Source organism: Astatotilapia calliptera, chromosome 16 (assembly GCF_964374335.1).
Source record: "Astatotilapia calliptera chromosome 16, fAstCal68.1, whole genome shotgun sequence".
Lineage (NCBI taxonomy): Eukaryota > Metazoa > Chordata > Actinopteri > Cichliformes > Cichlidae > Astatotilapia > Astatotilapia calliptera.
Window position 1 is genome coordinate 12,332,196 of NC_137437.1, and position 25,474 is coordinate 12,357,669.

The window sequence follows — 25,474 nt, forward strand, 5'->3', positions numbered from 1 at the left end:
ACATGCAGTATAAAAACTGGGTGCTCCAGATCTGGTTCAGTGGACGGGGCCGTGCCAGGCGGCGTTTGTGCAGGTGAAAAAGGCTCTCTGTGGGGAGCCGCTGCTTCACACCCCTAACTTTTCCCTCCCTTTTGTTCTGCAGACTGACGCCTCGAACAGAGGGTTGGGGGCCGTTTTGTCCCAGCAGGTGAGAGGGGCCGACTGTCCCGTTCTTTACATCAGCCGGAAGCTGGCAGAGCGCGAAAGACGGTACAGCACCGTGGAGAAGGAGTGCTTGGCTATCCGGTGGGCAGTCGACTCCCTTCGCTATTACCTCCTGGGGCGCTCATTCACCCTCTCCTCGGACCACGCCCCGCTACAGTGGCTCCACCGCATGAAGGATGCCAACGCCCGGATCACCCGGTGGTATCTGGCTTTGCAGCCTTTTAAGTTCAAGGTGGTCCATAGGCCGGGGGCGCAGATGGCGGTGGCCGATTTTCTCTCTCGCTCGCGGGGGGGGGGGAGTAGGTTCGGCCGGTGGGCTACCCGGCCTCAGTCGGGCGGTGGGGGTGTGTGGCGGAGGTGTGGTCCGGGGCGCGGCTGCAGGGGAGGAGTGGTGCAGTGAGCTCAACGGGGCGGTGCTGGTAAGAACAGCTGATGGCGATTTTGGACTGATGGTGGTTTTCCTTTCCTTTATATAGTGAGGTGGAGAGGAGCGGAGGAGAGAGACGCTGGGGAAACCGACCGCTGTCAGACGGTGTTCTGTTGTGATTCAGTGCACACTCTTAATAAATGTGGGATCTGATGACAACGACCTGTGTGTGGGTGTATCTGTGCCTAGCGTGTGTCACAAATTGTCTCCTTCAAAACTGAACAGAAAAAATTTTGACGTGTGTTCTGGACATGTGCAACAATGCCCGTTGCATTTTACAGTGGTAAGACCACAGCAGTAATACTTCCTTATTCTTCTAAATTTTTAGTTTTACATTGCAGAACATTTTGCACACGGTAGTCAGTGCTGGCTTTATTGTGTAAGAAAGTCAATTAAGAGTGGAGAAAGACACTACAGTTTTTGGCTGCCATTTGTCAGACCTAGGAATAAATTCATTTAAAATCCTTATCCAATTCAGGAGCTTTAGCTTATCCTAGTTGTCATAGTTCAAGAGGCAGGGTACAAAATACTAAATACACTTCAACTGTGAGAGACAGAATGTGAAAAAAAAAATCCATGAATCCACATGGTAGGATTTGTAAAGAATTTATTTATAAATTAGTTTGGAAAATAAGTATTTGGTCACCTCAAACATGGAAAATCTCTGGCTCTCACAGACCTGTAACGTCTTCTGTAAGAAGCTTTTCTGTCCCCCACTCGTTACCTGTATGAATGCCACCTGTTTGAACTCATCATCTGTATAAAAGACACCTGTCCACAGCCTCAAACAGTCAGACTCCAAACTCCGCCATGGCCAAGACCAAAGAGCTTTCGAAGGACACCAGGAAAAGTATTGTAGACCTGCACCAGACTGGGAAGAGTGAATCTACAATAGGCAAGCAGCTTGGTGTGAAAAAATCAACTGTGGGAGCAATCATCAGAAAATGGAAGACATACAAGACCACTGATAATCTCCCTCGATCTGGGGCTCCACGCAAGATCTCATCCCGTGGGCTCAAAATGATCATGAGAACGGTGAGCAAAGATCCCAGAACCACACGGGGGGACCTGGTGAATGACCTGCAGAGAGCTGGGACCAAAGTAACAAAGGTCACCATCAGTAACACACTACAACGGCAGGGAATCAAATCCCGCAGTGCCAGACGTGTTCCGCTGCTGAAGCCAGTGCATGTCCAGGCCCGTCTGAAGTTTGCCAGAGAGCACATGGATGATACAGCAGGGGACTGGGAGAATGTCATGTGGTCAGATGAAACCAAAGTAGAACTTTTTGGTATAAACTCAACTCGTCGTGTTTGGAGGAAGAAGAATACTGAGTTGCATCCCAAGAACACCATACCTACTGTGAAGCATGGGGGTGGAAACATCATGCTATGGGGCTGTTTTTCTGCCAAGGGGACAGGACGACTGATCCGTGTTAAGGACAGAATGAATGGGGCCATGTATCGTGAGATTTTGAGCCAAAACCTCCTTCCATTAGTGGGAACTTTGAAGATGAAACGAGGCTGGGTCTTCCAACATGACAATGATCCAAAACACACCGCCCGGGCAACAAAGGAGTGGCTCCGTAAGAAGCATTTGAAAGTCCTGGAGTGGCCTAGCCAGTCTCCAGACCTCAACCCCATAGAAAATCTGTGGCGGGAGTTGAAAGTCCGTGTTGCTCGGCGACAGCCCCAAAACATCACTGCTCTCGAGAAGATCTGCATGGAGGAATGGGCCAAAATACCAGCTACTGTGTGTGCAAACCTGGTAAAGACCTATAGTAAACGTTTGACCTCTGTTATTGCCAACAAAGGTTATGTTACAAAGTATTGAGTTGTATTTTTGTTATTGACCAAATACTTATTTTCCACCCTGATTTACGAATAAATTCTTTACAAATCCTACCATGTGGATTCATGGATTTTTTTTTCACATTCTGTCTCTCACAGTTGAAGTGTACCTCTGGTGCAAATTACTGACCTCTGTCATCATTTTAGGTGGGGGAACTTGCACAATCGGTGGCTGACTAAATACTTTTTTGCCCCACTGTATGTGTGTGTGTGCGCGAGTCTGTCTGTGGTGCTTGTTGAATTAACCTACTCTTACTTTATTTGCTATAGTCTTTTTAAATTAATTTTCTGAGTTTGCTAATTCAGTTTGTGAAACTGTCACTGGTGCTCTAGTGAGGAACTTCTTATTTTGCCCTTTTAGTTTTGGTCTGCAGTAATTTATTGATTTTCATAATCTAAAAGCCATGACCTGCTTGGTGTTATTTGTTGTTCTGGAATTATTCCTCAGGACTGTCTGTGAAGGTTCTCAGTCATCCTCAGGACTGTGTATCATCTGACCTTTACAAATCTGTTTAATGGAGACGATTTGTCCATTTCTGCCACCTGCTGGCATAATTAGACAGCAAGAAAAAAATCTGGAAACTAAACTTCATTTTTACCCTTGACTATTGTATGACACGCACACATCAATGAAAACTAGACACATCCATCCATCCATCCATTCGCTTCCGCTTATCCTTTTCAGGGTCGCGGGGGGCGCTGGAGCCTATCCCAGCTGTCATAGGGCGAGAGGCGGGGTACACCCTGGACAGGTCGCCAGTCTGTCGCAGGGCCAAAACTAGACACATTTTTGCTATAAATTCAGTTAATTTTAGTTACTTTTGTGAACACTCATTACAGTTTTAGTTCGTTTTCCTTTTTTTGTTTTTATTTTTATTTCCGTTAACAAAAATGTTTTTTCACTTCTAGTTTTCGTTATTTAGTTAGTTTTCGTAAACGATAATAACCTTGAGACAGACAGAGTCGTTCTGGCTCAGATGCTGGCAGTTCTCACTGCAGTCTACTGTTAGCATCTCCTTTCAGGCCAGGATAGACAAATGTCACCGAGCAGTGACTAAGTTTGTGGTAAAAGGCTTGCACCCATTTGCCACAGCAGATGCCCCCGATTTTCGGTAAGTGAATGTGTTTAATTGTGGGCAGGGACATTACTGGATATTCTTGTGTAATTGCTACTGAATAATTTATGTTATACTTTGTTATTGCTACAGAAGAATATTTATTTTATTATTTTACATTTACTATTTTTTTCCTGGGGACCCTGTGACACCCCATTAAAGAGCCATAGGCTGTGGATCTCTTAAGATCTCACTGTTGGGTTTGTAAGGCCATGTTACTCCTAAATTTCTATCCTGTTTAAAGAGAAGATATAAAACAAAGTTCTAAGCTAATCGACCTTAGGGTTCTCCTTTTTTTTAAAAAAAAGAATCGATAAGAGAATCGATAAAGAATCGAATTGTTAAACAGAATCGAAAATGGAATCGGAATCGTGAAAATCTTATCAATACCCATCCCTATTGACCACTTTACAAGGATGGGTTCCCACTTTCTACCACCTAAGAACAACATGCAGCCTGCCATTGAAACAATTGCTCACAAGGTCATTCTGCAGTAGCCAAAGTATGTAATGGATTGCTTCTCCACACCCATGGCATGTCTCTCTTAGATGCATGTACAAGTTCACAGCCTGATATGGGTCTGTTGCTGTAGTTAGATGGGACTCAGTTATAAGGCTATTGCACAGTTCATATACATCTGGATCACATAGTTTGGTCAGTTGAAAAAACACACTCGTTTTTACACAGTTCAACATGTTCTTCAGTGAGGCAAAGGAAGTTTTTAGATGGCATGATGGAGTGTGTATTCCAAACCTGTGCAGGGTCATCCAGCTGATCCTGTTAAAAAGAATACATAAATTTAACAAATGTGCATACATGCCTACCTAAAAAAAATAGTAGCCTAAATTATGGTATTTACACAGTTTTCATTTCATTTACTCCCTGCTCCTCTCCACCTCTTCTCCCTCTCTCGTCTTTCTTCCTGCAAGCCTCTCCGTTCCCTCAACCTGGCCCTGCTCTCATCTCTCACTATGCTTTATCTACTCCCACTCTATCACTTCCTACGTTCCCTTTATCTCTCACTCACACATGCATGCTGGGTCTACTGCCAAGCACCATGTTAATGTTTTTATAATTTAGTCCAAGCTCAAAATAAAAATCTATGAATCTCTCACATGGGTGTGTGGCCTCCATCGCTGTGGTTGTTTCTAAGTTTTCAATTCTGACCTGGAGGTGCATGAACTCAAAACTTTTGCGGGATCTCGCAAAGTACATCTTCATATTTTTTTTTCTCCAATGTCCCTTGCAGGGCTCTGTATCTTTGTGGAAATAAAGAATTGTCTCCTTCAAAACTGAACAGAAAAATTTTTGACTTCTGTTCTGGACTCGTGTGTTCTGGACATGTGCAACAATGCCCGTTGCATTTTACAGTGGTAAGACCACAGCAGTAATACTTCCTTATTCTTCTAATTTTTAGTTTTACATTGCAGAACTATTACATTGCAGAACTATTACATTGCAGAACTATTACATTGCAGAACTATTACATTGCAGAACATTTTGCACACGGTAGTCAGTGCTGGCTTTATTGTGTAAGAAAGTCAACTAAGAGTGGAGAAAGACACTACAGTTTTTGGCTGCCATTTGTCAGACCTAGGAATAAATTCATTTAAAATCCTTCTTATCCAATTCTGGAGCTTTAGCTTATCCTAGTTGTCATAGTTCAAGAGGCAGGGTACAAAATACTAAATACATTGCAGGCCAAAATCATTTATTATTTTATGTAAATTGTCTTTTATGTTCAACTTGGTTTCTACAAGCCCTATAGAAATGTGGAAATTACTAACTTAAAACCACATACACATAAAAAATGACATAAAACATTTATTTGTGTGTGTGTGTGTGTGTGTGTGTGTGTGTGTGTGTGTGTGTGTGTGTGTGTGTGTGTGTGTGTGTGTGTGTGTGTGTATGGCACTGCAGTATAATAATAATAATAAATATTAATATTATTGTCATTCAGTGAGAGGGAAAGAACATATTACTAACAAAAAATGGTCATAGAAATTATGCTATGCAAATACTTCACAGCTACACATGTCCCACAAATATATAGCACAGTAGTTTCTAAATTACAACTTTCTTTTTTTAACCATATTATAAGAGTAAAAGCTGATTTTCACCTTTTTCACTGAGGGTCATGCTCAGTTATGTGTGTGTGTGTGCGCGAGTCTGTCTGTGGTGCTTGTTGAATTAACCTACTCTTACTTTATTTGCTATAGTCTTTTTAAATTAATTTTCTGAGTTTGCTAATTCAGTTTGTGACACTGTCACTGGTGCTCTAGTGAGGAACTTCTTATTTTGCCCTTTTAGTTTTGGTCTGCAGTAATTTATTGATTTTCATAATCTAAAAGCCATGACCTGCTTGGTGTTATTTGTTGTTCTGGAATTATTCCTCAGGACTGTCTGTGAAGGTTCTCAGTCATCCTCAGGACTGTGTATCATCTGACCTTTACAAATCTGTTTAATGGAGACGATTTGTCCATTTCTGCCACCTGCTGGCATAATTAGACAGCAAGAAAAAAATCTGGAAACTAAACTTCATTTTTACCCTTGACTATTGTATGACACGCACACATCAATGAAAACTAGACACATTTTTGCTATAAATTCAGTTAATTTTAGTTACTTTTGTGAACACTCATTACAGTTTTAGTTCGTTTTCCTTTTTTTGTTTTTATTTTTATTTCCGTTAACAAAAATGTTTTTTCACTTCTAGTTTTCGTTATTTAGTTAGTTTTCGTAAACGATAATAACCTTGAGACAGACAGAGTCGTTCTGGCTCAGATGCTGGCAGTTCTCACTGCACTCTACCATTAGCATCTCCTTTCAGGCCAGGATAGACAAATGTCACCGAGCAGTGACTAAGTTTGTGGTAAAAGGCTTGCACCCATTTGCCACAGCAGATGCCCCCGATTTTCGGTAAGTGAATGTGTTTAATTGTGGGCAGGGACATTACTGGATATTCTTGTGTAATTGCTACTGAATAATTTATGTTATACTTTGTTATTGCTACAGAAGAATATTTATTTTATTATTTTACATTTACTATTTTTTTCCTGGGGACCCTGTGACACCCCATTAAAGAGCCATAGGCTGTGGATCTCTTAAGATCTCACTGTTGGGTTTGTAAGGCCATGTTACTCCTAAATTTCTATCCTGTTTAAAGAGAAGATATAAAACAAAGTTCTAAGCTAATCGACCTTAGGGTTCTCCTTTTTTTTAAAAAAAAGAATCGATAAGAGAATCGATAAAGAATCGAATTGTTAAACAGAATCGAAAATGGAATCGGAATCGTGAAAATCTTATCAATACCCATCCCTATTGACCACTTTACAAGGATGGGTTCCCACTTTCTACCACCTAAGAACAACATGCAGCCTGCCATTGAAACAATTGCTCACAAGGTCATTCTGCAGTAGCCAAAGTATGTAATGGATTGCTTCTCCACACCCATGGCATGTCTCTCTTAGATGCATGTACAAGTTCACAGCCTGATATGGGTCTGTTGCTGTAGTTAGATGGGACTCAGTTATAAGGCTATTGCACAGTTCATATACATCTGGATCACATAGTTTGGTCAGTTGAAAAAACACACTCGTTTTTACACAGTTCAACATGTTCTTCAGTGAGGCAAAGGAAGTCTCTTGTCCATAGAGCCCAGGTAATGCATTAGATTAGGCCGACCACTGGGGATATTGATATTTTTCGATGGCATGATGGAGTGTGTATTCCAAACCTGTGCAGGGTCATCCAGCTGATCCTGTTAAAAAGAATACATAAATTTAACAAATGTGCATACATGCCTACCTAAAAAAAATAGTAGCCTAAATTATGGTATTTACACAGTTTTCATTTCATTTACTCCCTGCTCCTCTCCACCTCTTCTCCCTGGAAATGTTCACAGACGGTGTCCTCTGCTATATAAAACACTGCATAGACACTGTTACAGCAGTCAAACGGATCCGGGCTTATCCCAACCAAAAGCCCTGGATGACCCGGGAGGTCAGGCAGCTGCTGAAGGAGAGGAACATTGCGTTCAGGTCTGGCAACAGGGATTACTACACCACAGCCCGATCCAACCTGAAGAGAGGCATCAGAGAGGCAAAGGGGGACTATAGGAGGAGGATCGAGGACCATTTGAAGAGTAATACCAGCCGGCAGGTGTGGCAAGGCATCCAGCACCTAACCAACTATAAGATCAATCTCGGAGCTGCGGACGGTGACCTGGAGCTGGCAGAGGAGCTGAATATCTTCTTTGCCCGCTTTGAGACCAGGGTACCGGAGGTATTGGAGCCACAGCAGCAACACGCCACCCATAGCAGCACCACCCTCACCCTGGAAGAGCACGAGGTGAGGCGCATGCTGCAGGCTGTTAACCCGAGGAAGGCGGCGGGTCCTGATGGTGTGCCAGGTCGAATATTGAGGGATTGTGCAGGACAGCTGGCTGGGATCTTCACCAGGATTTTCAACAAATCCCTCGCACAGGCGACTGTCCCACTCTGCCTGAAGTCCTCCACCATAGTCCCCTTGCCTAAGAAGCCCCACATCACCAGCCTGAATGACTACAGACCGGTGGCACTCACCCCAGTGGTAATGAAATGCTTTGAGAAGCTGGTCCGCAGACACATCACAGCAGCCCTGCCCCGCAGCCTGGATCCACACCAGTTTGCCTACAGAGCAAACCGATCCACGGAAGACGCTGTAGCCACAGCACTCCATGCTGCATTAACTCACCTGGAAGAGCATGGTAGCTATGTGCGGATGCTCTTCGTGGATTACTGCTCAGCTTTTAACACCATCCTTCCACACAAACTGGTGGCCAAGCTACAAGACCTGGGGCTTCCATACAGCACCTGCATGTGGATCAACAGCTTCCTCTCGGGCCGTAGACAGAGAGTCAGAGTTGGCCATCACACATCCTCAGCCCTGAGTTTCAGCACTGGCTCACCCCAGGGCTGTGTGCTCAGTCCACTGCTCTACTCTCTCTACACACACGACTGCACTCCTCGCCACCACAGCAACATCTTTGTGAAATTTGCAGATGACACCACAGTGGTGGGGCTCATTTCCAAGGGAGACGAGTCTACGTACAGAGACGAGGTGGAGCAGCTGACGTCATGGTGTAAGGCCAATAACCTCCTCCTCAACACTTCAAAAACCAAAGAACTCATAATAGACTTCAGAAGGAAAAAGGCAGAGATCCAACCACTATTCATAAATGGGGACTGTGTAGAAAGGGTGGCAAGCTTCCGCTTCCTGGGAGTCAATATAGAGGGAGAACCTTTCCTGGAGTGTGAACACCTCCGAGCTGCTGAAAAAGGCCCAACAGAGACTGTACTTCCTGAGAATTCTCAGGAGGAATAACATCACACAGAGACTGCTGGTGTCCTTCTACAGAGCCACCATTGAGAGTGTTCTAACTTACTGCATATGCATCTGGTACACTAGCTGCACAGGGGCTCAGAGGAAAGCACTCCAAGGGATCATTAACACCGCCCAAAAGATCACTGGCTGCCCTCTCCCCACACTGGAAGTTCTACACAACGCCCACTGTTTTAAAAAGGCCCAAAACATCATAAAAGACACCTCACATCCTGGCCACTCCCTGTTCGAACTGTTGCCCTCAGGCAGACGGTACAGGGCAATCAGAGCAAGGACTAATAGACTCAAACACAGCTGTTATCCAACTGCAATAACACATCTGAATACTACAAAAAAATGTCCATCACGCCACTCTTGTGTTAATCTATGCACGGTCTGAAGCATGTGTGTGGGAATGTATGTGAATGTTTTACTGTTACATCTTATTAGTATTTTAAGTATTCTATCTATTTTATTTATTGAATTTTATTGTTTTATTTATATTTTGATATTGCTAGGGATGATGCAATGATCGGGGACCATTCTTAATTTCGTTGTTCTCATGACAATGACAATAAAGTTTCTGATTCTGATTCTGATTCTCTCTCGTCTTTCTTCCTGCAAGCCTCTCCGTTCCCTCAACCTGGCCCTGCTCTCATCTCTCACTATACTTTATCTACTCCCACTCTCTCACTTCCTACGTTCCCTTTATCTCTCACTCACACATGCATGCTGGGTCTACTGCCAAGCACCATGTTAATGTTTTTATAATTTAGTCCAAGCTCAAAATAAAAATCTATGAATCTCTCACATGGGTGTGTGGCCTCCATCGCTGTGGTTATTTCTAAGTTTTCAATTCTGACCTGGAGGTGCATGAACTCAAAACTTTTGCGGGATCTCGCAAAGTACATCTTCATATTTTTTTTCTCCAATGTCCCTTGCAGGGCTCTGTATCTTTGTGGAAATAAAGAATTGTCATCTTCAAAACTGAACAGAAAAATGTTTGACTTCTGTTCTGGACTCGTGTGTTCTGGACATGTGCAACAATGCCTGTTGCATTTTACAGTGGTAAGACCACAGCAGTAATACTTCCTTATTCTTCTAAATTTTTAGTTTTACATTGCAGAACTATTACATTGCAGAACTATTACATTGCAGAACATTTTGCACACGGTAGTCAGTGCTGGCTTTATTGTGTAAGAAAGTCAACTAAGAGTGGAGAAAGACACTACAGTTTTTGGCTGCCATTTGTCAGACCTAGGAATAAATTCATTTAAAATCCTTCTTATCCAATTCAGGAGCTTTAGCTTATCCTAGTTGTCATAGTTCAAGAGGCAGGGTACAAAATACTAAATACATTGCAGGCCAAAATCATTTATTATTTTATGTAAATTGTCTTTTATGTTCAACTTGGTTTCTACAAGCCCTATAGAAATGTGGAAATTACTAACTTAAAACCACATACACATAAAAAATGACATAAAACATTTATTTGTGTGTGTGTGTGTGTGTGTGTGTGTGTGTGTGTGTGTGTGTGTGTGTGTGTGTGTGTGTGTGTGTGTGTGTGTGTGTGTATGTGTGTGTGTGTGTGTGTGTGTGGCACTGCAGTATAATAAATAAATAAATAATAAATAATAATAAATATTAATATTATTGTCATTCAGTGAGAGGGAAAGAACATTACTAACAAAAAATGGTCATAGAAATTATGCTATGCAAATACTTCACAGCTACACATGTCACACAAATATATAGCACAGTAGTTTCTAAATTACAACTTTCTTTTTTTAACCATATTATAAGAGTAAAAGCTGATTTTCACCTTTTTCACTGAGGGTCATGCTCAGTTATGTGTGTGTGTGCGCGCGAGTCTGTCTGTGGTGCTTGTTGAATTAACCTACTCTTACTTTATTTGCTATAGTCTTTTTAAATTAATTTTCTGAGTTTGCTAATTCAGTTTGTGACACTGTCACTGGTTCTCTAGTGAGGAACTTCTTATTTTGCCCTTTTAGTTTTGGTCTGCAGTAATTTATTGATTTTCATAATCTAAAAGCCATGATCTGCTTGGTGTTATTTGTTGTTCTGGTGTTATTCCTCAGGACTGTGTATCATCTGACCTTTACAAATCTGTTTAATGGAGACGATTTGTCCATTTCTGATGATGAATGAACTGGTACTTGTATTGAAACTTTCCACTCAATTTAAGCATTCACAGTGCTTTCTAATACTAATCTCTACAAATAAATTAATCACACACATTTTCATACATTGTTTTACTTACACTTAACCAAAATTATATTTTTACACAACCATGAAAAGCAGTTTGATTTCGTATGACTATCACATGTATATACGGCTTAATTAAGAACATATCAAGTTTGAGTGGTTGCATAGATGCACAAACCACTGAAATATGCAACTTCCTCTGAATTTAAAAGGAGAATCAACTGAAACCAGTGAGACTTTCACACTTCAATCATCCTGTGCTGCAGAGCTGAGCTCTCCGAAACAATCCAAATCCATGTATGCAATGGAGGCAATATCTGCAATACCTTCAACAAATTACACAGGTAAAAGGGAAGTGATAGAGCAAGGAGGTTATAACATCTGTTATTACTACTGAACATTTGTTTGGGTTCCTTGTTTGTTTGTTTGTTTGTTTGTTTGTTTGTTTGTTTGTTTTTCTTTTTGTCTTCTTTTCAGGTCAGAGGAGCTCTAGGAGAAGTTTCTATTTGGGTGTTATTCTCTCCCTGAGCCTGCTCGCTGTTTTATTGCTGGTTGGACTTATCACACTTAGTTTCTTCTGTGAGTTGGATTTTTCATGGATAGTTGTTCTACTGATCATCAGTCACCATGTGAATGATTAAGAGCTATTTTTTAATGTAATTTAATGTATGTAATTTTTAATAAAAATTTGGAATGCAATGTGGAATTTTTGATTCTTCCATTTCAAGATCCTCTTGAAATTATCTTGAAGACGACAAGATCACAGCAACAATAACTTGTGCAAGCATAAAACTGGTTTACATAATTAATATGTTTCAAAAATTACAGTCAGAATTTTAAAATATTTTTTATTTAGATCTTTTGTGACAATCAATGTAAGCATCAATGTTATTTCCTTTTATTTCAGACCACAATTTAGCTGAACTTATGTCGGCACGGACTGAGAAGAGCAACCTGCTGACTAAAAAAATCTCTGCAGTCAGTAACCAACTTTCTTCCATGACTGAGGAGCGAGATCTGCTGACTAAAAAGACTGAAGAGCTTAAAAAGCAGAGTGAGTCCTCGTGTGAGCTGTTGTGTCTCTAAAAGGTTTTTCTCGGAAATGTAGTGATTCATTTTCCAAACAAATGATCAGGGCTCTAGAGTGCGACCAATTTGGTCGCAAATGCGACCAAATTGTTCAGTGGTCTCCTGTATGCTGCACGTTCAGTGCAAATATTTGGTTGCACCGGGACCTCTCTGATTGGCCGTGGTCTAGTTGAAAGTGTAGGTGGAAGTGGGAGGTGAGTAGCTTGAATAAAGCGATATCAATTCATTAAATCCTGAATCGACTTTTAAATATAACTGTGTTTTGCCAGAAACGCCAGATTCTCAGATTAAAGCTCACAAAACAGACGGACACGCTGTCGGAGCTTAGCGATCCTGATGCATCCGGTCCGCGCTGTGTTTACGTCTTTTTGCGCTGATTCTGAGCTGCAGGTTTTGTCTCTCCAACCAAAATTCACCGAGCTGAATTTTGCTGTTTTGCTTCCACGACTATTAAAATCACACTTCATGCACAGCTAGCGCTCTCTCTATCTCTCTCTGTACTTCAAGAACGGTTTCCCGTCTCCAATCTCTGTTTTCTGTATTATTCATTCGCTTATTACCCACCAGGCTGTCGGCTGCTGTCTTTTTCTATAGATATATGTAATATATAATCAATATAGAAGAAAAGGAAAAAAGTATTTTTTTAATATTAATACAACTGAATTAATATCTAATTTATTTATATTTGATATTAATCTAAATATGCAAGATAATGCTTGGAAAAACTTGAAATAAATATTTTCTAGTACACCCCATGTCCCCCCACCCCCGCACCTTAGATTCACCCTTAGATTAGTAGGATGATTTAAGCAATCTAACCATCCTATCAGGCTAAGCTAGCAGTTCATCTGCATATTTTAACTTTATTACCTTTATTAGTCGGATGTAGCTTTATTGCAGATTTTCACTGTGTAAACCGAATAAGTCAGATGAGAACAGCTGCAAATAATTTTTTTTCATGGTGGAGTTTGTTGAACAGCTGGCTTCATTAAGGACTCCTGGCAGGTTCCCAGTAAAGTTTTAGCCACAAGTGCTGCTGTTTTGGATGCAACAAACCAAGACCAAACATGCATTCTTCACTCCGCCTGAGCTCACCCTCTTCATTAAGGTGGGGGGAGGCTAACATAAAACCATGTATTTAGCTAACTCTGACGTGAATAGAAGATGCTTTTGTAACGTCATTTTCAGATTTAAAGTCAAATAATATAAAAAAAAAACTCTGTTCAATTTTTTTTCTTTTGTAGGCTAGTAAAAACATGCACAAGGCAAATATCAGAACATTGATATGCTCTCTTTTCTTCATTGCAACTCCCACATGCTCCTCTAAAGGCTTACAACAACACATTTACTAGAAAACTAAAGCACACAGACACAGGCACAAAAACACGTACACAAAAACACGTCATCCAGGAGATAAAATACTTTTTGCTTGTTTGTTTTTTGTCTCCTAATAATGTTTAAAACCTTGGAATGATTAGTTTAGGCTGTATTATTTCATTGGGCACTACTGCACTTGACATCATATATTTATTTTTGCATCTAAGAATTTTTTTTAATATGGCCTGTAAATACATGAAAGAGTTGCAACAGCAATTTCTAAAATATAAACTGATGATGAGTTCATTTTAAAAGACCTGTGATTTTTTTCTTTTGAACATTTATTATTGCCCATTAATAAGAAAAAAGTACTTTTTATCTGATTACTGAATGGAATAACTGATTATTAAAATATTGGTTGCAGTACAAAAACTGTCACCATAGTAAATATACGCAGGCAAACAAATATAAAAGTCAGGAGGTGAATAAACTATAGATAAATCTAATTAAACAGATCAAATGAGCATTGTTGTAAGGTTCATTAAATATTTTTCATTAACCTTACTGAAATATTACTTGTTTTTAATTTCTTCTAGTTATACAATGTCCTGCAGGATGGAGTCGTTTCAGCTGTAGCTGCTATCTCCTCTCTGGAAGCTCTGGTTCCTGGGATGCAGCCAGAAGGGACTGCAGATACAGAGGAGCAGATCTGGTGGTTATTGATTGCGCTAAAGAACAGGTACAGTTCATATGTATGTGTTTTACTGTGTTTATACATGAATATTCATATTCGTACCCCTCATTCATTACTTCTGAGTGTGATGAAACCTGCATTTTTGGAATTTGTGAGATGTCTAGTTTTAGCGGTGTGGTGGTTGTTGAAATGGTTTTGTGAGCTTCCAGCTAAGATTCTGCTGTTCTGCCGCTCAGACACTGAGCAATGGCTCTGTGCTACATGCATCCTTGCCATTCAAAGACACTTTGTATAGATTATTTTCATTCAATACTAAATTGTAAATGTTGTTTTCAAGGAAGCAATTTTTTATTCAGTGTCCTCATAAATCCCTTATTTTTACACATTTGCTACTACTAGATTAAACACACATGAGGTTTAAGGCGTTGTTACGTTTCGGTGTTGTCGGTGTTTTGTTTTTGCGTGACTGTCATGTGTTTCCTGTTTTACTTTGAAGGTCTGTTGTTATCTTAGGCTACGTTCACACTGCAGGCGAAAGCGCATCAAATCCGCTTTTTTTGACCCTATGCGACCCATATCCGATCATGCTATGACAGTGTGAACGGCGCAAATCCGATATTTTCAAATCCGATCTGGGTCACTTTCGTATGTGGTACTGAATCCGATACATATCCGATGTTTTAGAAAGCGACTGCTGTTTGAACGGTCAAGTCGCATTAAATCCGCCTTTTACGTCACCGACACAAGACTGAAGCCAATTATCAGCGCCAGAGAAGACATCGCGAACGCTTCCTAGCCATCCAGTGTAGATGTCAGTGAAACTGTTGGGAAGACAACGTAAACATTTTATTTGTACTGTATAATCTGTAGATTCTGACAGAAATCTGCAACTATCCTTTGAAGCACTGCTCCTCTAAAACAGCAATAAGGATAATTATTAGGTTATTTACATTATTATGTAAATAACAAAATAACTTAAAGCAAAAATTGGGAAACGTAAAGTCGGAAGTCTTTATATTAACGGTCATCAGTCAAACAATATTGTTTGCTCAGGGTATAAACGGAGTTCGTTGTGTGTGACGTCTTCTTTTGCGCATGCGGGCCGCTTTGAGCGTTCACACTGGCGCGTTTGCTGTCGCATTTTATTTATAGTGTGAACAAGCAGACAAAAAAATCGGATTTGATCAAAAAATCTGAATTGAGCATTAAGACCTGCAATGTGAACGTAGCCTTAGTGTGTTCAGGTTACGTTTCCTTGTCTCGTCAGGTCTAATTTGCCCCAGCTGTGTTTCCCTCCTGTGGTCCATTCCCTGATTGCTCCTTCTATGTATTTAAGCCCTGTGTGTCAGTTGGTCATGGTCGCGATCTCCCCCGTGTTGTAAATAGTTTGGTGTTTTGTTGTAAATAAATAGTCCGTTGTAAATAGCTGTGAATGGGTTTGTTAATATTTTCGTTTGAGACACCTTCGTTTTGGGATTTTGGTGGAGAGCTTTAGTTTTTTTCTCGTGTGTTTTTTTTCTTATTTTTATTTTCATACGTTGCACGCCGGTTGCCTAGGCCGGGGTGTAACAGCGTGGACAAGTTTGAAACCTTTTGTCCTTAAAAATGGAAAATTGCTGAAAATAAAAACAGCTATCACTTCAGTCTTTTATTTTAGCTCCTAATTTGATCAATTCTGCTCTCAGCTTTGCGGTCTCCTGTATGCTGCGCGTCTCGTTTATGCTCCTTTCTTCACTTTTACTTGACAAGCTTCCATCTAGGCTTTCAGCAGGGCTGAAGATTCAGCTCCCAAATACTGACGGACCTATAATAATTGACATATGAAATTATTTTGCAGCCAGTTATAATTGATTATATAGTAAATTTAATTGTTAACTACAATTGAGCTGTTTTGGCAAATACATCTTCAGATGAGAACTAGAGGGTGGGTCAAAGCAGGAGAAAAACTATAAAAACTGACATTTTACAGCAAAGCAAACAAACATACTATACATATTTTTATGTCCCAGCAATTATTAAACCCTGAAACAGCTGTTACTCCATCTCACTCTGGATACTGTGGAAGAAGTCTAGTGTGTGTGTAGTATAATGGTATAGCTTACCACAGACATGAGCGAAAAAAGATAAATATGGAGCCATACAGGCTCGGACATGACCGGATTAACAAGGCCTGCGTCAGGTGTTGAGGTACCAGAACATTCTGATGAGAAGTGGGCTGCTCCCTGAAGTCCAGTACCCATCACTGTGATTTAACCATCGCAGTGATTATCACAGACCCTGAACATGGTCTAGTAATCATCACAGTGAAGAGTTAGACAGCACCAGACTTCACCATGGCCACACCTACTGGCTGAAGAGGCTGAGTATTCACTGAGTCAATGAGAGACACTCTGAATGGATGACTGAAGGCCGGAGAGTCCTGATCCCCAAATACCCCAAGAAGGGACTGGTCCTAGCCTTGGTACCAAATGGAAGCTTTTGTCAAGCATCGTAGTGGGTAAGCTATGGTTCATTATAGATTAGATTAGATTAGATTAGATTAGATTAGATAGAACTTTATTAATCCCTCGGGTGGGTTCCTCTGGGAAATTCGATTTCCAAAAAAGCACAGCACCGACAGAAGTTACAGAGTTACAGAATATTATATATATATATATACACACATACACACATATATATAAATACAGAGACAATATAAATAAAATATACGAAGGGGATAAATAGAATAAATAGGAATAAAAAATAAAAATACAAGTGAATTGCACATTTCAAGTATATGAGCGGGGCACAGAAAGGAGGCTACTGGTAGACCGAGCAGTTGTCTGAGACAGCAAGACTAGGCTCAGCAACCTGTGCGCTGCCTGGATAGATGCCCCACACCTGGGTTCCTGGAATGCCTAGAACTATACAAAATCAACAGGACCCTAAGAGCCGTCATCAGGAACTCAATGTGTATGTGGCGTACAACACTAGAGCCCATACATTAGAGACCAACTTCAAGCCCATAGCACAAGTCACCATCAAGTGCAGGTTCTACCAAGGAGATGCATTGTCTCCACTGCTGTTCTGCATAGGCCTGAAACCGCTCAGTGAGTTCACTGACAAGATTGGCTACGGATACTGACTACGGAATGGGCCAATCGTCAGCCACCTCCTCTACGTGGATGACATCAAGCTGTATGCCAAGAGTGAATGTGACATCGATTCACTGATCCACACCACAAGGATACACAGCAATGACATCGGAATGTTGTTTGGACTGGAGAAGTGTAGTTGGATGATAACGAAGGGAGGGAAAGTAGAACTGAAGGGATCAAACTACAAGAAAGCAACATTGACCTTGAGTACCCCAGCTACAAGTCCCTGGGGTACTCAAGGGCAAATGGGAACCATAAGGAGACCACTAGGAAAGCTGCAACCACCAAGTACCAGGCAAGTCCCGAGGAGTCAGCTGAAAGGTAAGAATAAGATCCGGGCTGTCAACACCTATGCCCTGCCTGTGATCAGGTACCCTGCAGGGATAATAAGCTGGCCAAAGGAGGAGATGAATGGCTCACTAGAGCCGGCCAAAACAGCGAACTCACAGCACATTGTTGTCAAAACCCCCGCGGTCTTTCGCTACTCAGGTTAAACATGATATATAAGTCACTTATTTAACTTCAAAATGTTATTGTTTGGCTTTTTTCAGTGTTTTGTTTGTGAGTAAATCAGTTTGGCTGAGAAAGTTTTCACACAGCTATAAATAGCTGTAAATAAACGTCAAACAGATAACTGATTAAACAGAAGTGTGAGATGGTAGAGATTTTACTCCAGTGTCCAGTGTTATATTTTAGGGAGCAAAGAGCAGACGGCTGAGTTTATTAAACTCCACCAAGACAATCTGCAAATTTCATTAAAATGTATGTATAAACTAAATAAACTAAATTCCCAAATGGGAATTCATGTTTTTGTTCTTTCTGAACAGGAGTTCCTTACTAGGCTCACCAAAACATCGACTTGGATTGGTTTACATGATAAAGAAGAAGAGGGAAAATGGAAATGGGTAGACGGAACTCCTGTTAATCTGAAGTAAGCTGTCATTTTGGCAGATTATATTAATTATATTTATAATACATGCTGCTCACAAATAAACTCACTAATAGACTTAGATGTCAATCGCTGAAAATCATAAAAATTGACTTATTTTGATAGCCTTATGGTGGTCATACATGATATTAACTAAGCATTTTAGAATGAAGAATGTACTTTTAGCTGCTTCCTTATTTGCCATGGGGTTACCACAGCAGGTGAAAACACAGGGTTTGGATTTAGCACAGATTTTAACCTGGTTAATTGTCTCCTGGAATTAAACTGGGGATATTATTTGTGTAAGTCAAATGTGTTAACCACACAGTTAAAAATGAATAACAGAAATAAAACCACATATAGGAGACACCAGCCAACACTACCATCATCTCCTGACAGGGAAACACAAACAAACAAACAAAAAACACAGAGTAGCTTATTTTTTTCACCAAGTTTTGTTTTGCATTTTGTTGCAATTTGTTCTTAACAGCTACAGAGTTTGTAGATCCATAAATTCAGTGGATTAATCAAGCCAGGAAACTTATTTTATCATCTGTAATCTTTGATGTTATAAAAATCTTTTCATCCTTTTCTTGCTTTTATAAATGTTTCAGATCTAATTATTTTCTCAAAGATAATAATTGTGCTCACTGATCTGTCAGGTACTGGGCAAATCGCCAACCTGATAATGGCGGTGGAGACCCACGGTGGGGTGAAGAGGACTGTGCTCATATCAGGACATCTGACAGCACTTTGTGGAATGATGTTTCATGCAGGGATTTTCTGCCGTGGGTCTGTGAAAAAATACCATAATACCCACTCCTGATCCTTTATCATTTATTATTTTCTTTTTGTTTTATTCCTCTCTGAATACCTATTTAGCTAAAGCATTGCAGTGCTGAGTTGTAGCTATAGCTATATACTGTTCACTTTTATAAATAGATTTACTTCCTGTTGTAAAAAAAGAAAACATAATTTAGCACATGAACTGAGGTCCAACTGCTGATATATCAGTTAATTTTACATTTTAAGAGAACCAGTGGCCAAAGCAGAACTACAGCAGATTCTCTGGCTCACTGCATATTAGTCATATGCATGACTGCACGGCCACTAACAACTCCAACATCATTGTGAAGTTTGCGGACGACACTACAGTGGTGGGTCTTATCACCAACAGTGATGAGACAGCTTACAGGGAGGAGGTCAGCGCCCTGACCCACTGGTGTCAAGACAACCATCTCACCCTCAACGTCGCAAAGACAAAGGAGTTGATAGTGGACTTCCGGAGGTGCAGAGAAGTACACACCCCCATCACCATCAGCGGCGCTGCTGTGGAGAGAGTGAGCAGCTTCTGTTTCCTTGGCGTACACCTGGCTGAGGATCTTACGTGGTCAGTACACACAAACAAAACAGTGAAGAAGGCGCAGCAGCACCTCTTCTTTCTCAGGAGACTGAAAAGATTCGGCATGAGCCCCCGCATCCTCAGGACCTTCTATCACTGTGCCATTGAGAGCATCCTCACTGGATGCATCACCACCTGGTATGGCAACAGCACCGCCTACAACCGCAAAGCTCTCCAGCGAGTAGTGCGGTGCTCTGAACGGATAATTGGAGGTGAGCTTCCCTCCCTCCAAGACATCTACAGGAAGCGGTGCCTGAGGAAAGCGGGGAGGATCATCAAGGACTCCAGTCACCCCAGCCATAAACTGTTCAGACTACTTCCCTCAGGAAGGAGGTTCTGCAGCATCCGGTCCCGTACCAGCAGACTGAGAGACAGCTTTTTCCATCAGGCCATCAGACTGCTGAACACTTCATAGACACCTCAGCTTCACTACTGGAACTTCAACACTATGCACTCCATACTGTACAGTAACGCCACTGTTTTGCACATATTCAACTCTGTATATTTTATTTTATATATTCTATTCATTGTTTACTCTATTTAATTTGTAAAATATGTGTACACACACACACACACACACACACACACACACACACACACACACGTAGAAAAATATTTAATATACACATCCAGAAATGCATATACTATTATATATTGTACATATATTTATTAGTTTCAGATGTAGCCATTCTTGTATTTTGCTTGTTTACATTATTGTATTTTGCACAACTCTGTTGCTTGTGAAGCTCGCACACAAGAATTTCACTCACATGTGCTGTACCAATGTACCTGCACATGTGATGTGACAATAAAAGTGATTTGATTTGATATGTTTATGGATAATCAGAAGTTGTCACAATATGTTAGTAGTTATACTGATGTCAGGATATTGTCCTCAGTCAACAGGTCCTTTTATGGCAGCAATGAAATGCAGTGGAAATGGGTTTTTTGGGATTAAGTTCATTTTCATGGCAAAGAAGGACTTTTCAATTCATCTGATCACTCTTCTAAACGTTTTGCATTATAAGCAAATTGCTATCATAAAAACAAAAAGCAGCAAACTTTGTGAAAACCAATATTTGTGTCATTCTCAAAACTTTTGCTACAACTGTACCATGTGACTTGCTGCAATGCAGGGATATTGCGTTTTTGTTTTGTGTGGGGGTTTTTTTTCTGGCTTGTTGTTGCAAGCAGTAAAGCTGGGCTGATTGTTTATGATTAATAAATGATTAAGCACAAGTCTGTAAATCACATCTTATGTGCACTTTGGTTTAATTAATTAAGTTTGTTCTTTCCACCATGAAAAGAGGAAGAGTGGGCCACCGGAACAGTCTGACAAAGGTTGTATCAAAGTGTTTTTCCTTAAGAAGTAAAAAGAGTGAATTTTGTATATACACTGCAGCTCCTCACCATGTGTGATGTGATAGCTCTAACTTTGGGTAATAAGAAAGTTACTGCTGTATAGCTAGTTTCCACATAATGTGCCATGAGTCTAACAGCAAACAGGCCAGTTTGGATGAATTCACTTAGGTGAAAAGTTAACATATGGGTCATTATGATACAAAAAGGAAGTCAAGTGATCTAACTGGACCTATCAATGAACAACATATACTGTTCAAATGAACTCATGATTCCCCCCATGTGGTAATATATGTGCAGTAACAGGCATCTCCAAGTTTTCTTTGCAGAATTTATTCAGTCAATTGTTAAATATTTATTGACAGGTTTGTCAGCTAATTACTTGAATCACACACTACACAAGGAGATATTCTAGATTTTGGCAATAAAATCTTAATGAAGCTTCAGATAAGTCACTTGTCAGCATATGCAACTGGACCATCGTACAATCTGGCAATCAATGCCTTTTTCATTGTACTCATGTTGGCATCTCTGTCTTTCTATATTTGCATGTTTCTATAATGACTCGGGGCGGTGGCCCTTCAGGTAATAGACCCATGAGTAGGGCTTCCTGTGGCCCTCGGAGCTCTGACTGGAGATGGTCAAGGTGCCAAACCACGGTCCTGGAGAGCCATCTAGAGGAGCCTCAAAGGACACCTGGATGTTCTGAATCTCTTTGGATTTGATGCTTCCCCCTCCTTTGACTATAAAATGGTGGTTGTCAACCTATAGGCATAAACAGGGTTCAGGTTACATAAAATCAAAATAAGCTGCACTATTAAGTGAAGCACATAAACTGAAGCATTTATCAATGCTAAAAAAAATTGCTAAAGTGAAAGTTGTATCAGAGAGAAGCAAGAGTCAAATCTGTTGAAACATAGGGTTGCACAACAGAGTTGCAAAATTCTGCCATCTGTTCCAGGCCAAATTTAATGTTTCATGGTGTCACAGTGAACACAGTGTAAATACTCCTCAGTAAAACACCCCTGTTTTTAATAACATTGACTTTTTTTTGATGTGTTTGAATTAGTATGTTGGAAATCACTTAATGTTATGTCAATAAGACATTTTTAGCTTTACGCCACTGCTTGATCTGGTTTTCTCACTGCGCCATTTTCACAAATTCTACTTGGTCTTTACCAGATAAGAGAAAGCTGTGGTTTGCAGGAACACATTCTTGAAGGGGATGATGATGTTCCCACCGGCTTTAATGCTGAATGGGCCCTGAGACTGGGGGGGCAAGCATAACCCATGTAAGGGAAATATGTATTCTCCACCAACTCCTGAAGACAGGCTGAGCTGGCCTTTCACTTCTCCCAGCTGAGAAGGCTCAAAACAGACGTCCACGCTGGCCTCTGAGCCCACGTGGAAACCCGGAGTTACACTCACACTCTTGTCCACGATAAAGTCTGGGTAATCAGTCTGGAGGAGAGAGACAACATGAGAAAATTTCTGTTTAAAACTGACAGAAAGATACACACAGAGTTGTATGTTGACAAATTATAAAGAACACATAAAAAGGTGTCTTAAGAAGTGATGAAGGCTGACACTGAATGCATATAAAGTCATCCTAGCATGAACGTATACAAAGACAGAAGAGGGCTATTTCTTCTTCTTTGTTTTGTTTTTACCTTACAGAAGTACGTGGTTTTGAAGCGGGCATAGTTGATAAACTTTACAGTGACGGTGTGGCTACGGCCCAGTAAAGCGTTAAAGTGCACAGTTTTCTCTGGTGCTGGAGGCAGAGCTCTGAGAAGCAGATCATAGTGGAAGTGGCCAAGCTCACTGCTGAACAAAGTTAGCCGTGCTGTAGACTCGCCTGCTTGCAGAGGCTTGTACTCGAAAGGCAAAACACCCTAAAAGGAAAGGCAGACATTCACAGACAGTGCCTATTAGAGTTTGTTTATGGAAACACAGTTAGGGGTTTTGTTTGTTTGTTTGTTTTCCAAGTATGATGGAAGACGCATTCAGTATTCACCTTGGACTGGCCTGGCACCGTGTGCTGAGGTGGGACAACGATATCACGGCTTTTACACTCAGTGGTGAGGCAGGAAGCTGTGGTCAGGGGGTTCTCTACTTGAACGGTGGCTGAGGCCGCCCGGCGAACTGGTGTCACTAACTCTATGGTGGACAGGACTCCTGGAGACGTGGCTTTGAAGGTAACGAGGTAGAACAAGTACTCACCTGTCTCATGGTGACGGAATGTCACCTGAAGAAAAAGATTAAAGGATGTCATGATGGGTAACAAATGTCAGTTCAGATCTGGAAATGTGTAATGTTTGATCAAACCTTGGTGTTAAACTGTCCCTCTGTATATGTAAAGAAAGACATTTCATAGTCCCTGTTAGCATGGGCGGGGACATCGATGAACTTGATGCCCCTGAGGGACACTGTAGCATCTGGTTTATCAGGCTTCACTATCTCTAGCTGCACAAGGAACCTGAGAACACAGATGAGAACATTCATGACATGACTGAGATCATTCCCTCCACTTTTTATTAAAGTGCTAGAATATTTAAATTTTCGATTTCCACTTTACCCAGCTACAGTTTTTATCTCTGGGTCAGCATACACATATTTAAAATAAAAAAAAAATAGCTGGTAAAGACAGTGGTATATTTTGCTGCTAAATATTTAATAACAGATTTTTAACAAATGATTTAAATGAGCTTCCTCCGAAGGGTGGCTGGCCTCTCCCTTAGAGATAGGGTGAGAAGTTCGGCCATCCGGGAGGGGCTCAGAGTAGAGCAGCTGCTGCTCCACATCGAAAGGAGCCAGCTGAGGTGGTTCGGGCATCTGACAAGGATGCCCCCTGGGCGCCTCCTGGGTGAGGTGTTCCAGGCATGTCCCACCGGGAGGAGACCCCGGGGCAGACCCAGGACACGCTGGAGAGATTATATCTCTCGGCTGGCCTGGGAACGCCTTGGTGTTCCCCCAGATAAGCTGGAGGAGGTGGCTGGGGAGAGGGAGGTCTGCGCCTCTTTGCTTAGGCTGCTGCCCCCGCGACCCGGCCTCGGATAAAGCGGATGAAGATGGATGGATGGATTTTTAACAATGGCAACATGCAATTTAAAGTAGGAGAAAAAAAACATTATTTTTTACACTTGAATGTGTCAGTTACTGCTGCAGAGATTTAGGAGACGTTTCTGCACTCGTGCCACTTTATTTGGAAATCCAGACAAAGATGTTATAAAAACTTATACCAAGCCACCTGGGACCTCCAAACTAAAGGAGACACACAATATCAGCAGCAACAAAACTTAAATTTCAGTTTTTGGCATTAGGTTCTTTTCAACATTCTGTGGCTTCTGTGGCAGGAATTTCAACAAATATGGCTGAAGAAAAAAGATAATGCAAGGATGATGATGCTGAATTTGGACCTTATCCTGACAGTAATCATGCCTCGAGAAGTTTTAATAGCAGCCCATTTCTTATTTTGATGTTTTGTATTTGTTTGTTAGTTTGAAGCGGTTGTTTGTGGTTGTTCTGATCAATGCAATTACATTATTAACCTGCAAAAACACTTTTTTCCTTAATAAAGTTTTATTACACATAAATAAACAATATTTGGTGGTTCCATTAACAAACTTCTCCTGTTAGTAAATTAGCTGAATATCATCTCTTGACCTTGTGCTAACCTTGCTGATTCAGCATGTCATATTAAAGTGAACTGACTGTGCCTGTGCTTAGAAAACAGCGCAACTTCCCCATAAATATAACCACACCTTTCAGTGTTTTTACCCTGATTAGTAAATGTGGTCTTAAGTGTTTTACCGCTGTTGCCTAGAGAGCCAGTTGTGCACAGGGAGCAGCACAGTGTGGCTAGTTTTTGCCGGCAGCTCGTGCATAATAGTGTCCTCTGCTTTAGGAGGATCAGCAGTTCCCTGCAAGGAGTACAGCATGCCTGTCCCATCGGGAAAAGCAAAAAAGACTGATCCCTGTGCAAAAGGAAGGACAAATGTACAATTTTCAGGGATTAAATCCATTTAATCAATCAATCGTATCTACATGCATTTCATATTTAACTCAGTGCCACTAAAATGGCACTGCTCCTCTACCTGATGTTTCTTTCCAGAAGTAGTCATGGTCATAGGTCGGTAGGTGATCGTGAATGCCGTGTTCTGGTGGGGCTCGAAGTTCACAGAGAGTGCTGCACTCCAGTGCTCACCCTCAATGACAGGTGCGATGCTGTAACCCTGGTTTGTGGGGTTGAGCACAGACAGGGTCTGAGTGTGAGAGCCACGAACTGGGCAAACAAAATTCACCACCTGCACACAGAGAGAGGGCAGCAACAGTTCAGTGACAGATGGCTCAAAGGCGCTGACA

General features: G+C 41.1%; 2 protein-coding genes across 5 annotated transcripts in view; one reads left to right on the forward strand and one right to left on the reverse strand.

The window, feature by feature from the left end:
* Positions 1–11,415: 11,415 nt before the first annotated feature.
* Positions 11,416–21,003, forward strand: LOC145420911 (CD209 antigen-like protein C). Of its 4 annotated transcripts, none has more exons than XM_080290313.1 (6): positions 11,416–11,527; positions 11,661–11,762; positions 12,091–12,237; positions 14,186–14,328; positions 18,248–18,351; positions 19,011–21,003. In XM_080290313.1, the coding sequence occupies exon 6, from the start codon at positions 19,440–19,442 to the stop codon at positions 20,163–20,165; it is 726 nt and encodes a 241-aa protein (XP_080146439.1). In that variant the 5' UTR covers positions 11,416–11,527; positions 11,661–11,762; positions 12,091–12,237; positions 14,186–14,328; positions 18,248–18,351; positions 19,011–19,439; the 3' UTR covers positions 20,166–21,003. The 4 variants fall into 4 exon arrangements, with proteins under 4 accessions (XP_080146439.1, XP_080146442.1, XP_080146440.1 ...); XM_080290316.1 differs by having other exon boundaries at positions 11,422–11,527; XM_080290314.1 differs by lacking the exon at positions 11,416–11,527 and having other exon boundaries at positions 11,580–11,762.
* A 423-nt stretch (positions 21,004–21,426) lies between these two features.
* The window catches only part of LOC113007533 (hydrocephalus-inducing protein homolog), a 68,261-nt gene continuing 64,213 nt past the window's right edge, over positions 21,427–25,474 (reverse strand). Inside the window, exons 87-93 of the mRNA XM_026144201.2 lie at positions 25,207–25,416; positions 24,923–25,086; positions 23,438–23,588; positions 23,127–23,357; positions 22,780–23,004; positions 22,289–22,570; positions 21,427–21,874 (exon numbers count right to left, since the gene is read on the reverse strand). Of these exons, the coding sequence (XP_025999986.2) occupies positions 21,665–21,874; positions 22,289–22,570; positions 22,780–23,004; positions 23,127–23,357; positions 23,438–23,588; positions 24,923–25,086; positions 25,207–25,416 (1,473 nt within the window). The 3' untranslated portion in view covers positions 21,427–21,664. The remainder of the gene's footprint in view (positions 21,875–22,288; positions 22,571–22,779; positions 23,005–23,126; positions 23,358–23,437; positions 23,589–24,922; positions 25,087–25,206; positions 25,417–25,474) is intronic.

Bases quoted from the DNA above. Each gene is read 5' to 3' on its own strand.
- LOC145420911 (XM_080290313.1), top strand. From the start codon at position 19,440: ATGCATGACTGCACGGCCACTAACAACTCCAACATCATTGTGAAGTTT.